General features: G+C 23.3%; 1 protein-coding gene across 5 annotated transcripts; it reads left to right on the forward strand.

The window, feature by feature from the left end:
• Positions 1 to 406: 406 nt before the first annotated feature.
• LOC129972792 (7-methylguanosine phosphate-specific 5'-nucleotidase-like) lies at positions 407 to 13,427 on the forward strand. 5 transcript variants are annotated; one of them, XM_056087062.1, is made up of 10 exons: positions 417 to 513; positions 1,425 to 1,457; positions 2,359 to 2,457; positions 2,925 to 2,994; positions 4,334 to 4,380; positions 5,628 to 5,713; positions 6,215 to 6,304; positions 8,121 to 8,283; positions 9,497 to 9,697; positions 12,170 to 13,427. In XM_056087062.1, the coding sequence occupies exons 3-10, from the start codon at positions 2,359 to 2,361 to the stop codon at positions 12,269 to 12,271; spliced, it is 858 nt and encodes a 285-aa protein (XP_055943037.1). In that variant the 5' UTR covers positions 417 to 513; positions 1,425 to 1,457; the 3' UTR covers positions 12,272 to 13,427. The 5 variants fall into 5 exon arrangements, with proteins under 5 accessions (XP_055943038.1, XP_055943034.1, XP_055943037.1 ...); XM_056087061.1 differs by having other exon boundaries at positions 510 to 645; XM_056087060.1 differs by lacking the exon at positions 417 to 513 and adding an exon at positions 565 to 706.
• The last annotated feature ends 1,361 nt before the right edge of the window (positions 13,428 to 14,788 follow it).

A 14,788-nucleotide genomic window follows, 5' to 3' on the forward strand; every position in this document is an offset into this window, starting at 1 on the left:
AATTTGTTTAATTTTTACTCCTAGCTTTTCATAACAAAACAACAAAAGAAACGGAAATTATCTAATATGAGTTTTGTTGCAATTTATTTTGTTTAACACATAAAATAACCATAAGCATTAAGCCATAAATTAATAGCCATAAGTTCCTAATAAACCATTTTCCAAAGAAGGATTTTGCACCCCCTGACAACTTTCCCAAGGTACGTGCCTTGACTGTCCTGTCTGTCCTAGACGCCACGGCATGTTATCTCAATAGAACAAAAATAAAACTTGCATAGTTGTATAAAAAATATAATGCAATTTTTGAAGTTGAAGAAATGATATACAAACTTATATTGCTCGAGGAACATCGTTCTATAAATGACAAATTTATAGCTTTTTTTAAACAGAAAAATCTTGAGAAGAAGTGAAGTGGTATCTTTAAGTTTAAACTGTAAACAAAACATTAAAGTTACCGCATGGTTTTGAGATCTTGATTGACATCTTATCGTTGAAGGATTGGAGAAATTTTGAGTAAATCATTATTTCCTTACGTAATCAATTTCAGATTAGCTTGCCTGCATGGCAAATAATGTTCTTCTCAAGAGTTTTTCAGAATCATTTTCTAGAGTTATCATTAGGGATTGGTACCGTTGCTATAGCATCGTTAGTTACATTTCATTTTATTAGAAAACCTAGAAAGAAGATTTCGAGAATCATCGATACGGTAACAATGATATTTAAATGTTTATAAACAAATTTAATCATTCTATATTTGAAGTTTATGGGCCTGTTTGTGTATCCGACATATTTGTGTCCAGGAGTTTGTTTAACTAGCTGTTCTCAGGTTTTTTGAAACGGAACTAAGCTACTAAAATACATTTGCCATATTTTTATATTAAAGATATAAATAATTTTATATAAGTTAACTAATATAATAAAAAATTTATAATTAAATTTTTAAAAATAGTTGAATATTGCATTCTCTATACAGGATTAAATTTCAGTTTCGTTTTCAAAAGAAAAATAGTTAATAAAAATCTCTGAAAAACTCAAGCAACTAATTTATTATGGTTTCTGTGCATGCATTTTAAAATTAATTCATTAATTATTGTTTGATTTTTATATTAGTTTTATTTCATTTTTTAAATCTAAGATTATAAATAAGTATCATTACTTGAAAATTATATTTATATATGTCATTATAATAGCTATTTCATGTAGCTAGTAATATTATTAAATATAACTTTTTAAGTTATATGTAGTATTATTTTCCTTAGTTTCATTCACAAAGCAGCTAATGAACAAACATTTTTTTTTTTTTACTCTGAATTAATCATTTTTTAAAAATATTTGTTCTCTATAATGTTCTTTCTGGGTAAAATATAAACTTTAATTGTAATGAATGATGAATTAAATTATTTTATTAATCTTTTCAAACTCAGACTGATACCTTCTGGCATCCTTAATAGATAAAGGTAAGATAAATTTCTAAATGCTAAAGTATTTTTTCAGTTAGTATTTATCATTTATAATTTTTTTTAAGAAAAAAAGGTGCTTCTTAAAATTATAAAATAATTTTTAGTTTATTGTAAAACAACTTAAACGTTTTGTGTTAGAAATTTCATATCAAATGAAAATATTTCATAACTTTATATTTGCTTATAAAAAATTGTTTTTGCACCATATTTTGATATTAAATTACAAAATATATTTAATCTTCAATGGAATAAATTCAATAGGCCAATTTAAAATAGTTTATCAACAAATTTTCATGCATAACTTACCAAATATGGTTTTCTAAATTGTATTTGGCTAAAATCTATGTTTATATGATCCTTAGGTTTTATGCGGAATTTTTTCCAAAAAATAAGATTTATTTTCACTCTCTGAAGAGCTCTGTTACATTGGTGTTGTACTATATTATGTTGCCATTATTTATCATTAATAAATAAAATGCTAGTTTTAATTCGTTCAAAATAATAAACAACTTTCCATCATATAATTTTTTTTCACTTTTTTAATGTAATCTATTGGAGATTAAAAATGTCTGGCTCTTGCATATTTTTTTTAAAATTAAATGTTATTTATATTTAATTATTTATTTATAAACTGATAACTTGGTATGTTTTTACAATGCTAGAAATTTCCATTGGAATGTGGTAATTTTGTTTTCCCAGTTTGCAGTTCTATCATTTTTATTGCAAAAATTCATTTAAAAAATTAAAACTAGCAATTATAGTTTTTGCAAAAAAAAAAAAACAACATGTACTTAGTATATTTATTTTTTATCTTCCTTGTAATTGCATATATTCTTGTCAAGATGTTAAAGAAATAAGATTTCATTTCACATGTAAAAAATGTATTGTTATATTTTAGATGGATGTGTTTAATAAAGAAAATGTTCATATCAAGAATCGAGATCGTGTAGAAGAAATTGTATCCCAATTAATTAAAGGGAGTGCATCAAAATTGCAGGTAGTCTTTTTTTATGCATTATATACTGTTTGACATGTCTTTAATTATTTGCAGTCTTTATATGCTTTTTCTATACTGAAACTTTAGACAGTCTGAATATTATTTTTATAGCAGGGAGGAAAAAAACTGAATTTTTCTTTTTTAATTTTGTTTTGTGTGAAGCAAACAATTTAAATGAAAGTGCTATTATATCGAATTTTCAGAAGCATAGTATTATTATATAAGTATTATTTTCACTGTAAGATACATAAGTAGTCTTATGTACTCTAGTTTTTAAAATTTTTATACTATTATGAATATATTTTATAACTTAATTATTCATTAATATATTTTGTGAACTTAATATTTAAAAAACTGATGTCTTATATTAATTTTTAATTAGTAATCTTATGTACGCTTAATTTAGAAAAGTAAGAAACACTTTGAAAAGTAATTTTTTGATTTTTATGATCTGTTTATCTTCCTAGATTATATCTGATTTTGATCACACTATATCAAGAGTACATCAGAATGGAAAGCAATGCTCTACAACTTATGGTAAAATTTATTAGATAATTGCTTATTTAAGTTTCTTTAAAAATGTAATTATATATATATATATATAATATGAATTCCTTTAATTTTTTAAAATTATTCAATCTTAATAATAGATTCCATTGGCATTTTTTGAGAAGATTAGTTCATCTTTTTAAAAATATTTCATTGTTATTGCTGTTGAAATGTATATACAAATACTAAAGAATACTAATTTGAATTTATTAGATAATTATTAACATTCCTGAAAAAAATTCAGTGATGCATTATTTTACCTATTTTCATAGAGTATATGTTTTTTTCAGCAATTTATATTGATTTTTTCCTCTTGCTTGTGTGTGTGACATGCTCATCTTATGTATTGTCTTATTATTATTTTTTTTTTTTTCATGATCACATAGAGACTTGTATTTTTATTTCAGATTTGTCCATTATATTTGGTATTTTGAATCATTTCAATGTCATAAGCTTAAAATATTGTCAATTCTATGTCTGTTTCCTTAAATCACACATATTAATTATTTAAAAAATATGTATTAGATAGTAAATGCAACTATGTTTAAAATATTCACAGATCATCATCATGGGAAAATAACTTTATTTCATCTCCATCTTTATGCCAAGGTTAAAATATTTATATTGATCATATGTTAAAAATGTTTTTTTATTTGTGAAAAACAGAGTTTCTTGACACTTCTCAGTTTAAGAAGATTACTATCAAAATAATGGACATTAATGAAAGGATTTAAATAATAGGAATTTTTTTATAGTAGCAACAAAAGAGTATAATAAGATGTGGAGGCAAAATAAAGTTGAAATAAATATTAATAAATTAAGAGTATTTTTCTTTAATAAAAATGTTAAACACTTTAATAATCAGGGAATAACTTTAAAAGGAAAGAAAAGGGAGAATAAAGTGAAATTTAAAGAATTTTATTTCTGTTTTTTAAGTTGCTATGTGTGTTACAAATTTCTTTTATAAATGGATTCTTTCAGAATGTTTATGAGAGGTGGTGTTAAAAATAATTCAGTTTTATAAGGTATAATAAATTTTTCTTTTGTTCATAATCTGTATTACATAATTCTCATAATTTCATGGACAATGCCAGTTTGATGAAGATTTTTTTCCATATATATTATATTTATAATATATATGGAAAAAAATTGTTATTTATTTTTATGTATATAATATTTATAATAATTGTTTACAGCTGTTCATATTTGTCATTTTATTTTGTATAAAGAATTATTGAATTAATTGCTATGCTTTTCAAAATTTTATGAATTCTTTCACTATGCTTTTTCTTAATTTTATTTCAAATGTTATCTTTTTCATTTTTAGGAATTTTTAAACAATCATCTCTAACTAGTGAAGAATATAAGAAAAAGGTGTGTGTAACTCTTCTGTAACTGAGTCTTTGTTAAATGTATTTAACAATTATTGTTAACTATGTTAGATTTTTTTTAGAAGAAGTAAATAACTTGTTCATTGTTATCATGTGATCATTATTTAATTGCCATATAATTCGAAAAGTGTTCATCTTCCATAGGCTGTATAAATTATCTAATTGTTTTATCTTATACTATTTTAAAACATAACAATTGTATTTTGTTTACTTGAATCTTGCTTTATTTTCACCATTGTACTAATTTTTTATATTTAATCATACTTATTTTATTTCTTTTATATTCTGTATTTATTTACTTATTTTTGTTCTAGTTTACTTGTATAGTAGAATACCCGAATATTCAGAACTGAATTATATTAATCTCGTAATTATTTAAATTCTTCTCATCTTAATTTGTAATTTTAATACATATATGTGTAAAATTTTTCATAAATTGTTTAATATATGGTTTCTTTTTCATATAAGCCTTTACTTTCCTTAACCTTTTATTTGATTAATTGATTTCTTAAACTTTATTTGTTTAGTTACATCAATTAATGATATTTTTCAGTGTCATAGGCAATTTATAATTTCTGAGCTTTATTCCAAAGTTCTAGATATCTGAATTGGCCTTTGTCTTTAATTAATTCTCATTACTAAAGTTTTACTGTAATTAAATTTTAAAATATATTAGTAATAATTCTTCTTAAGTATTTTGGAAATATATTAATGAAATTTAAATGTCTGTTTTATACACTTAATTTTGACTTATCACAAATCATCACCTAATCAGATTCTTAATTTTGCTGTTGATTTAATAAATTCTGAATTATAGTATTTTTCAATTTTTCATAGATTATTAGCTTCATTTATATGTAGTTATTATTATAAAATATATATGCTACTATATTTTTAAAAAATTACAAAAAAAAACACCTTTTATATTTTGTAAATTTTTTATTTCCATCATATTTTTCTGTTATAATAATAATAATAATAACATAGTAATAATAATAATTAATTCTGCAACTGAAAGAAGTACTTTAATTTAGCAAGTTAAATAAAAATCACTCAAAAATTGTATTGATTATTGTTTTAAATTAATATTTTTATCTAGAAATATTTTATTGAAAAATTAAATTAAGATTAGAAAAGCTCTTTATTAAATGAGTTGAACTACTTTATCAACACTAATTATATTTTATGTTAAATTTTATTGACACATATTTGTTTATTGGAAATTATTAGAGTACCGGTTTATATAATCATTACCACCCTATTGAAGTAGATCCACATCTTACAAAAGAAGAAAAAGAACCATACATGATTGAATGGTGAGAAATTTTTATGCTTCTAATTTGCATGAGTTACTAATCTGTGACGTCTAAATTATTAAATAAGATAATCCTTGATTTGATAATGCCATGATTCTGAACTTCAGACACTTCTTGTTATCATATTAATGTAATATAAAAAATTATATTTTATGAATCATTGAAAATAAATAATATCTTAATTAACTGTATTGAAATGTTTATAGATTTCATTATTTTGTTAATTACCAAAAAATTGTTACAAAAATTTTATAGATTTTAAAATATTGAAAATGCATTTCAAGTTCAAACAGTTCTTTCCTTTTAATAATTTTTTTTTAATTTGTTGAAATTTATTAATATCAATGCTTTAAATTTGTGCTTAGTCAGGAATCAATATATTAATTATATAAGTGGACTATTGAAATTTTTAAATTTCCCTTGAAAAAACTTATAATTTTTGTATACATAATTTGCTATTTTTTGCAATTATATTAATAAAATAATTTGTTTCCTTGTTAGGTATACTAAGAGTAGGAATTTAATGCCAAGCTCTGGTATTACAAAAGACTGTGTTTCTACAATGGTTCAAAAATCAAATATTCAACTCAGGTATGAAATTTGAACAAATGATTTTTTTATAACTTTTATTTTGGTTGCATTATTATAATTTCACATGAAGCTTTTCTTTCAAATATAAAAATACAATATAAAAGTGAATTTTTGATTTGCCACTTCTTTTTATGAAAATTTATTTGGGAATTTTAAGTACAATTCAGATTTGCATTGCATATTATTCTGAATTTCTGTAACTTTTAATCTTAAATTGTTTTAGTATTAATGTTGCTTTTCAAAGTTATCTTAATAATATGTTAATAAAAGTTATAATCAAGCAATTTTTAGTTATATTTTAATTAGATTCTGTGTATTTACATAACTTGTTGAATGACTTAAATTTAGGATTAATCTATTTCATTGAAATATAGAGCAAAAATTTTGATTGACAGAATAGATTTTTGTTCATTCTGTGAAAATCAATTCTGCAGACTAATTTCAATTTGTTATTATTTATAGTGATTTTATTCTTATTTTCAAGATAAAGAATTTGCAGTTTTTGAATAAAAGAATTGTGCTATACATTTTATGCAAACATAAGTCTTTATTAATTGTATATTACATAATTCATTAAGAATTTTTTTTTCAAATGCTGTGACTTTTTAGTCTGTTCTATGTATATATTCTAACAGACCAATGTTTAATAATAATGCAACAAATAAAATTTTCTTTAACTTCTGCTATTTTATAAGGTATTAATTTGATAAGCCAGTTTCCTAGCTCTATATGGAAATACTATACAGATCTTCCTCTCTTTTTCATTACATAATATAACTTGAATCTATTTGTTTTTGTTTGTTTTGTATAATAGATGTCCAATTCAAATTAATTTAGTGCTTAGGGTAGAAATAAAAATGCACTAGTTGATTTGTCTAATTTATATATTTAAGTCCGAGCAATTTTCAAATGACCATTTCTAAATTTAGTATCAATCATAGTATATAATAGGATAATTATAAGGTAGAAAATAAGGGGAGAGTGGGGATACTTCTTCAAATAAGACGTGAGTGTGTTTTTTATGACCAAATACGAAGAGGACAAGTCATTAAAACTAGCATGTCAAAGATGATATTTACTCTTGCAATTTTTCTAGTATTCAAATATAATTATTTAAATAATGCACCACTAATCATCCCCTTTCTTTTGTGCAGAAGAAATTATTTAAATTTTTCAGAGTTTTATTTCAAAGATTTTAAGTTTTGTTTTATTATCATGACAAACAATTTAGCCTTATAATTAACATTAGTTCATTCACTGAAGGTTGGTGTCTGGCGATATGCTTTAAAACATTGATTTTGGTAAAATTTGTGTTGCTTGTATTCTATCATTGGCAGTAATCTAATACATAAATAATATGAAATAACGATCAATAAAATAGAGATCAAATCAAAAATCTCTTGGCATCAATATCTAAATATAGAATTGATTTTGGCCTAAAAATTGCTTGTTCATTTATTCATTAGATCTATTCTGTGTTAATTGTAACTGTAGAAAACCTACAAAGTATTTTATTTTTGAATTGTATATGTTTCAAAATATGCAAAATATGTGTGTGTTCAAACTATTGCTGTTTATCCATTATCTGTGAAATAGCATCTTAATTAGTTTTCATATTAAATATTATTAACTGTAAAAATATTTCCTTCAAAAAAAAAAGAATTTTGTTGTTTTATAAGCAACATCATTCTAGATGTTAGAGACAATCATATTTTAATGATTTATCGATGTGTATAGACAAATATCAAAGAGCAATATGTAACCTTTTGTAAATGTTCAGAATGGCTTTTTCACATAAAATATATTTGTATTACAGAGATGGTTGTGAAGTCTTATTTGAGTCTCTGCACAAACACGATGTGCCTTTGTTGATATTTTCAGCTGGTGTAGGTGATGTATTAAAGGAAGTACTTGAACAGAGAGATCTCATGTATCCTAACATTAAAATAATTGCAAATTTCATGCGGTTTGATGAAAAAGTATGTTTCTTTCTATTATTAAAAAAATCATTAATTACATTACAAATGTCTTGAAAATGATTTGCCTATTACTCATCATCAAATTCTTCCAAGTATATGTAATAATTTTTTTTAATAAAAAGAATAAGTTATTAAAGTTATTTTTTTATAAAATTTTGTAATTTTTCAATTTTTTGAAATAATTGTGAGAGTTTTAGATTAAATTAAAAAAGTATTTTCTTTTGCTTTTTGTATATAGAAAACATTTTTAAAATAGGTACAATTATATAAAAAAATCAATAAAATCACTATTCTTCATTTTTTATATATAAAAAAAATGTTTCAAAAAATTATTGTCCTAATTATTAAACCAAAATAAGATTTAAAAAAACTTGGTTTTTATACTTAGATTCATTTAAAGATTTTATTATTTAATATTTATTTTATTATTTATTAATATTTATTTTAAATTAACTTAAGTGTGCAAGTACTTTCTTGTATTCTTCATTGAATATTTGTAAAGTTTTTCAAACACAATTCTATTTTTAAAAAATCATGTTTAAAGAATTTCAAACAATCTTAGAAATTAAGTTGTAGAATAATCAAGAAACAACCATGTTCAGAGAAACCTGTAAGCTTAACATTGTAAAATAACTAGACTTTCTTTACTATTAATTAATATATTATTAAATTATTCCATATTATATAATATCTAGATCCAGTGTTATAATCTAATTAACTAATATTTTTGTGAATTACTCTATGCACAACAAGTAACCCACTAATTTAGTCTTATCATTAAAATGTCAACATTTTGATAACATTGCTTGCTAACACTTTCAAGTGGGAGACTGTGATTACATTCCCAAAGAGTGCAATCTTTGAAAATGAGAAATTATTATCTCAAATTCATGTTAAATATGCAATTAGTTATTGCATGCAAATAGGATTTGCAAGACAATATTCCCAGTTGCATGCCACAATTTGATTTATTGGCTACACATTTAAAAATTTGGAAAATTTCATTTCTTGTAAAAAATTAATTGATGTAGTATCTGATTGCTGAATTGTTTGGATATTTTAAATTATTAATTGAGTCACTGTTTCATTACAATTTCAAATTTATTATGTAGTTGGAACTCCTCATTTGCACCCAACTGTTTACTTATAGTATTCTTTTTGAAAATCTGTTTTACTTTGTTGTTCAACTAAACCAATTAATTTTTCTTTTTAGAACAAACTTATGGGCTTTAAAGGTGATTTAATCCACACTTTCAATAAAAATCTAAGCTCTATAGAAAATAAAGATTATTTCAATCATTTAAAATCTAGAAATAATGTTATACTACTTGGAGATTCTTTAGGAGATTTGGATATGGCTGCAGGAGCTGAAGATGTCAATGTTATATTGAAAATTGGTTTTCTTAATTTCAAAGTAAGTTTCTTGGTGTATTATGAAAATTCACAAAACTTAGCAATTGACTGTATTTAAATTACTATGTAAATTGTTTGCCATTATTTAACTGCAAATTGTTTTATTCTTCTTTTTAACTATTTATCATTGGGAGTAATTTTTTGTTATTAAAAGTAGTTATAACAAAAATTTTAAAGATAATATAATATATTATAATTTAATGTAGATCAAGATGCTAATTTTAACTAAATCAAAGTATTTCTGCATACTTATTTAACAAAATATGTGAGGAATTGTGTGATTTTATGAGAATTATTCTAATTTCTAATAATTTGGGAAGATAAAACATTTGAAAAAGGAAAAGATGATTAAAGATACTTTTATTAAATCAGTATTTATTTTTTATTTTGCTTCAGACGATGTATATCCTAAAAAAATTGGATGAAAATGTATTGTGAAAGTCTTGATATTTTAGAGATTGAGAAATTTTAAATATTATACAGCCAAACAAATGTTGTAAAATGGGAAAGCATTAAATTAATACATAACTTAAAATAAGTTTTATTAGTTGAAATCAATTGTGTCCATCTTTTCATCAGTCTGATTTTCTCACTAACACCTTACCAGTGTATTTTTTCTAATTAGATGAGACATTCATTTCTGGAAACATGTTGTTGATTCAATTAAGTGTTCATAGAATATTGTCATTTTTGTATCAAATTATAATGTCTATGAATTATTAAATTTTAGATTATTAGACTAAAATTAAGTTAATTTGATGCAAAAATCATGTTTAGATGATATAGTCAAATGATTAAAAAAAGTTCTTGAAATAATGATAACCATTTTAGAATAGAAGAATATTATTTATGGGAAATAATATTTTTTTATTATATTTAGTTACTAAAATAATCAAAGTGAATTTTTAAAAAGTCATGTAAGAATACTCAATATTGAATAAAATCTCCTTTTTTTGTTTTCTGATGAATTTTATATGGTATATAAATTATATACTTTAGGGAAATAAGCCCCCCCCCCAAAAAAATGCATTACTTTTGTGTATGTGTGTATTGGAAAATGATAGGTAGAATAGGTGTTATAATAATATTTAATTGTTGTTGCCTTTTTCTCAAGTCAAATCATAATAATTTTCTTCAGATTTTCACTTAATTTTATGATGCCTTAAAAAAATTTATGTTTTTAAATTGCTAAATAATTTTTGTAAAGATATAGTTAGAAAATTTATGAATAATTAAAAAATTCTGTTATTTATTATAATGAATTTGCAGGTACTCTACCTTCAAATAAAATTTTATTTGTAGATACTATAAAATTCAATATTCTTTCTGTAGAAGTTTCCAAAGATTTATTTAAGTATTTTTTTTTTATACTTTATATAATGACATATAATGTTAAATTGTGAAATATTTTGATGCTCTTTTGAATATCTTTGATACCTTAAAATTCCATACCATTTGAATTAATATGATTTTAAGTGCTGGTTTTACCGTAAATTTGATTTAATTTTGTGTGTTAATTACTGAAGTATTCAGTGATTAAAATTGAACCGCAAGTTGATGCAATTTGAACTTCCAATAATGATGAGCTTCATAGCTTTCAAGATGTCTTATTTAACATCTTGAAATTTAAACAACTCTTTAGCAGCTTTTTAAGGTCTAAAGTAACTAGTTTAAATATTTAAATCTTGTCAAAAGGCAAGTTTTAAAATTTAATAAATTTATTATTTGTCTTTGAAATTTACATGAACCAGTGAGTTTTTATAAATTTCCTACATAATCTTTAATTAAGTTTAAATGGCTTGATCAATAAGACTGTATATCCCTTCTGCAGGTCACATATTTTATGATTGCTAATGGGAATGATTCTTTTTCCTTAGCTGCATCACCATTCCTTTTAAAAATCTAAGTTATATGAATCTATTTTAAAATCTTTGTCTAATATAAAATAAAATTATTGAATTTAACAATCTCCTTTTTTTCAGATCTATCTATATGGGGGGGGGGGCCTTCCTGTTCTGATGTCTTTTCCTGTCCCTAGATTTACAAATGTTTTTAATTAAAAAGTACATATTCCTCATTTTAAGCAATGGTTTCTGATGCGAGAATTCTGAATTTGATGGAACTCAGCATTATTTCTCACTGATAACCTTGTTAATTATCAATAAGTACACGTTGCTTCAGAAATTGTGCACCAAGTAGATGTTCAATAAATAAATATCTGAATACAAACTGGTCATACGTTGGTTCCTATCTCAGGTGACAAGCATTTTTACCATAAATGTACATAAATTGATTTTCATTTCTATGATTGGGCCTATTTTTATAAAGGTAATTCAGCAATTACTGCACATGTTCTTGTCTATGTTTTGTATTTGTTAACAGTCACTGGGGAACATTCTTTTTGAATAAAACTCATATTTCATTCACTTTTTTTGTGCCAGTGTTATAATTTAATCTTTTTTTTTTTTTTTAGACCGAAGAAAATCTACCCAGATATCTTGATGCTTTTGACATTGTTTTATCTGATGATCAAACTATGGACGTTATTATTGGTTTGTTACAACACATTTTGTAGTTTATTAAATTTCAACCATTTTAAAAGAAATTACTATTTTGGAATGATGTTGGAAAAATTTTAGAATTTATGTGGAGGCTCTAAACAGACAAATCAGTTGTTAAAATCCTTAGGATTGTTTTTCATTGTCAATTGTTTTATTAGAAAATATCCCGGTTTTTATGAATATTTTTAAAATAAATAAAACTCGCATATGTTGCCCATAAAATATATGTTGTATGTAAATTACATTAGTGTTGTAATAATTTAGAACATTGAAATAATTTAGAACATCTTTTTTACTATAGAAAATATTTTACTTGTAGTAAATATATTCTATATTGATCATAATTTACATATCTTTGTTCCCTGAAATTTAGAAAGACTTAATATATATTTCTCGTATTTTACATTATCATATATGTGTTCATTATAATTTAGTTTTCTTTTTTCAATATTTTAATGCAATAACTATTTGCCTCCTTTTTATTTATCTTAGAATTTGTTCGCAATAAGCTTTTGTCGTGTTCTGTGCCATTTTAATATGGCTGTAGAATAGAAAAACATATTAGTATTTTTTCAATATTTGATTCTCTACATAATTACATTGCTTTTATTGTAAAAAATAGTATTCTGTGTAATTTCATTTTATGAGTTACATCAATTTTTCTTTCTGCATTGTAAGTTCTTAAATGTTTATGGCTCTGGTATGTATTGCTTATTCTATGTGTTTCTAAGAAGAATTTGAAATAGATATTAATTGAAATTATAATAAAGGTTAAATGCTCCCCAAATACTCGCATTTGATAGTTTTAGACTGCTATTCTTTAAGTTCACTGCTTAAATTTTCTCATTTTTACTCATCACATTATATGTATGAAGAATATTAATGAAATCCAATATTTTTTCATTATTGTTTGTACTTTGCTAAGGAAATAAACTTTCAATAATGTTGAAATTTGTTTATGTTTTAAGGTCTTTCTATGAACTGAATGTTTCAAAATCTTTAAGTACCAGTAAGTCTGAAAAATAATTTTCCATTGTTGTTTCTTGTTTTATTATTTCAATAATTCTTTTAACATTATTAAATAAAATATCATGTAAACATTTTGAGATCATTCCTCAAAATACAATGTTAATTTTAAAAACTTGTACATTTAAAGAAAGTTAAAACATTTTATTTGTATCTGTGTAAATATGTTTTATTGTGAACTTTTATTGTGTTAGTTTTCAGCTTGTTGTTTCATTTTTCTTTATTGTTATCTCTAAAAAATGTTCTCTTTGAAAATATTCTGTTTAAAATTTCTGCCAAATAAATAAATATTTTATATATGTTTATTAGCATTCTTTTTTGGTTTTTAATATATTTTAAAATTTGAATTTATTTAAGTGGCAAAATATAAATTTTTTTATTTAAATATCAATAACAAAATATATTTAATGTCTATACATTTGATTAGAAAAGAATTAAATAAAAAAAAGTTGATTTGATGTATAATGTAATATTTTTAATTAAAGTATTTTCTTATATAAGAGCAAAGTTAATCTGATGAATAAAAAAACATTCTGAAATTACTTGTAATTACTTAGACATATGCATGAACAATACAGTATACTTTTGCGTATATCCAGTTTGCGACTCTCCGGTCTAGTTTTCTTTTATCATAATTAAATGAGTTGGCAAGGCGTCTACTAAGTCATCTATTAAGGGTTTTTTCAAAACCTAAAAACTGTTAAGTTTTAACTCTTACCTTCGTGTTACCTTTATATCTGTGTAATCGTATATTATTGAAAAATAAAGTCAGTTTGTGCCAATTTTCTAAAGAATAAGGCCTATGATTTACGTTTATGTTTTGTGTATGTTTCCTGTATTTAAGTTGGGCATTACAGAATTTATGTTAAAATGGGAATAGCTTACATCCTTTAACTTACTTTTTCTGTAATGAGTTCTTGAAATGTGCAATGCAGTTTATAAACGTATTTAAATTACCAGTACAGAGGCTTCTATTTTAACTCGACTTATTACTGCCAATTGCTTCTATTATTCACCGGACTGAGGCTGTGTTCTCTTTGAGATAAATGGAAGGCTTAGTACTCAATAAGAAGTGAGAAAATATGTATTATAACAGAGAAGTTTGGTCTAAAAACTTTGTCTTTTGGTAGTGGTGGACATAAAATAAATAAATTCATAGAATCCTCCTTTTTTGTTCTCTGGCCAATCCTTCCACCACATTAGACCAAATACTCAGAAGTATACTGTAACACTAAGTTTGTTAGCATGTATGTGACTAAAAATAAAATCCCACATCTCTTTGTTAAACCTTACAAAAATATTTTATAATAATTTAAATCTCGTATTTTTGTTCAAATATTTTAGTACTGTTCCTTTCATTAGGCATTTTTATAATTAAATTTTAACACTTTGGAAGTAGAAAAATATTTTTTGTTAATTAAAACATAAGCAACATGTGTAATAATTAATCCGTAACTATATTGCAGCTGATGTTTGAAATAAAATGCTTCAAAAAAAAAAAACTC

The sequence above is a fragment of the Argiope bruennichi genome, chromosome 6 (genome assembly GCF_947563725.1).
Source record: "Argiope bruennichi chromosome 6, qqArgBrue1.1, whole genome shotgun sequence".
Classification (NCBI taxonomy): Eukaryota; Metazoa; Arthropoda; class Arachnida; order Araneae; family Araneidae; genus Argiope; species Argiope bruennichi.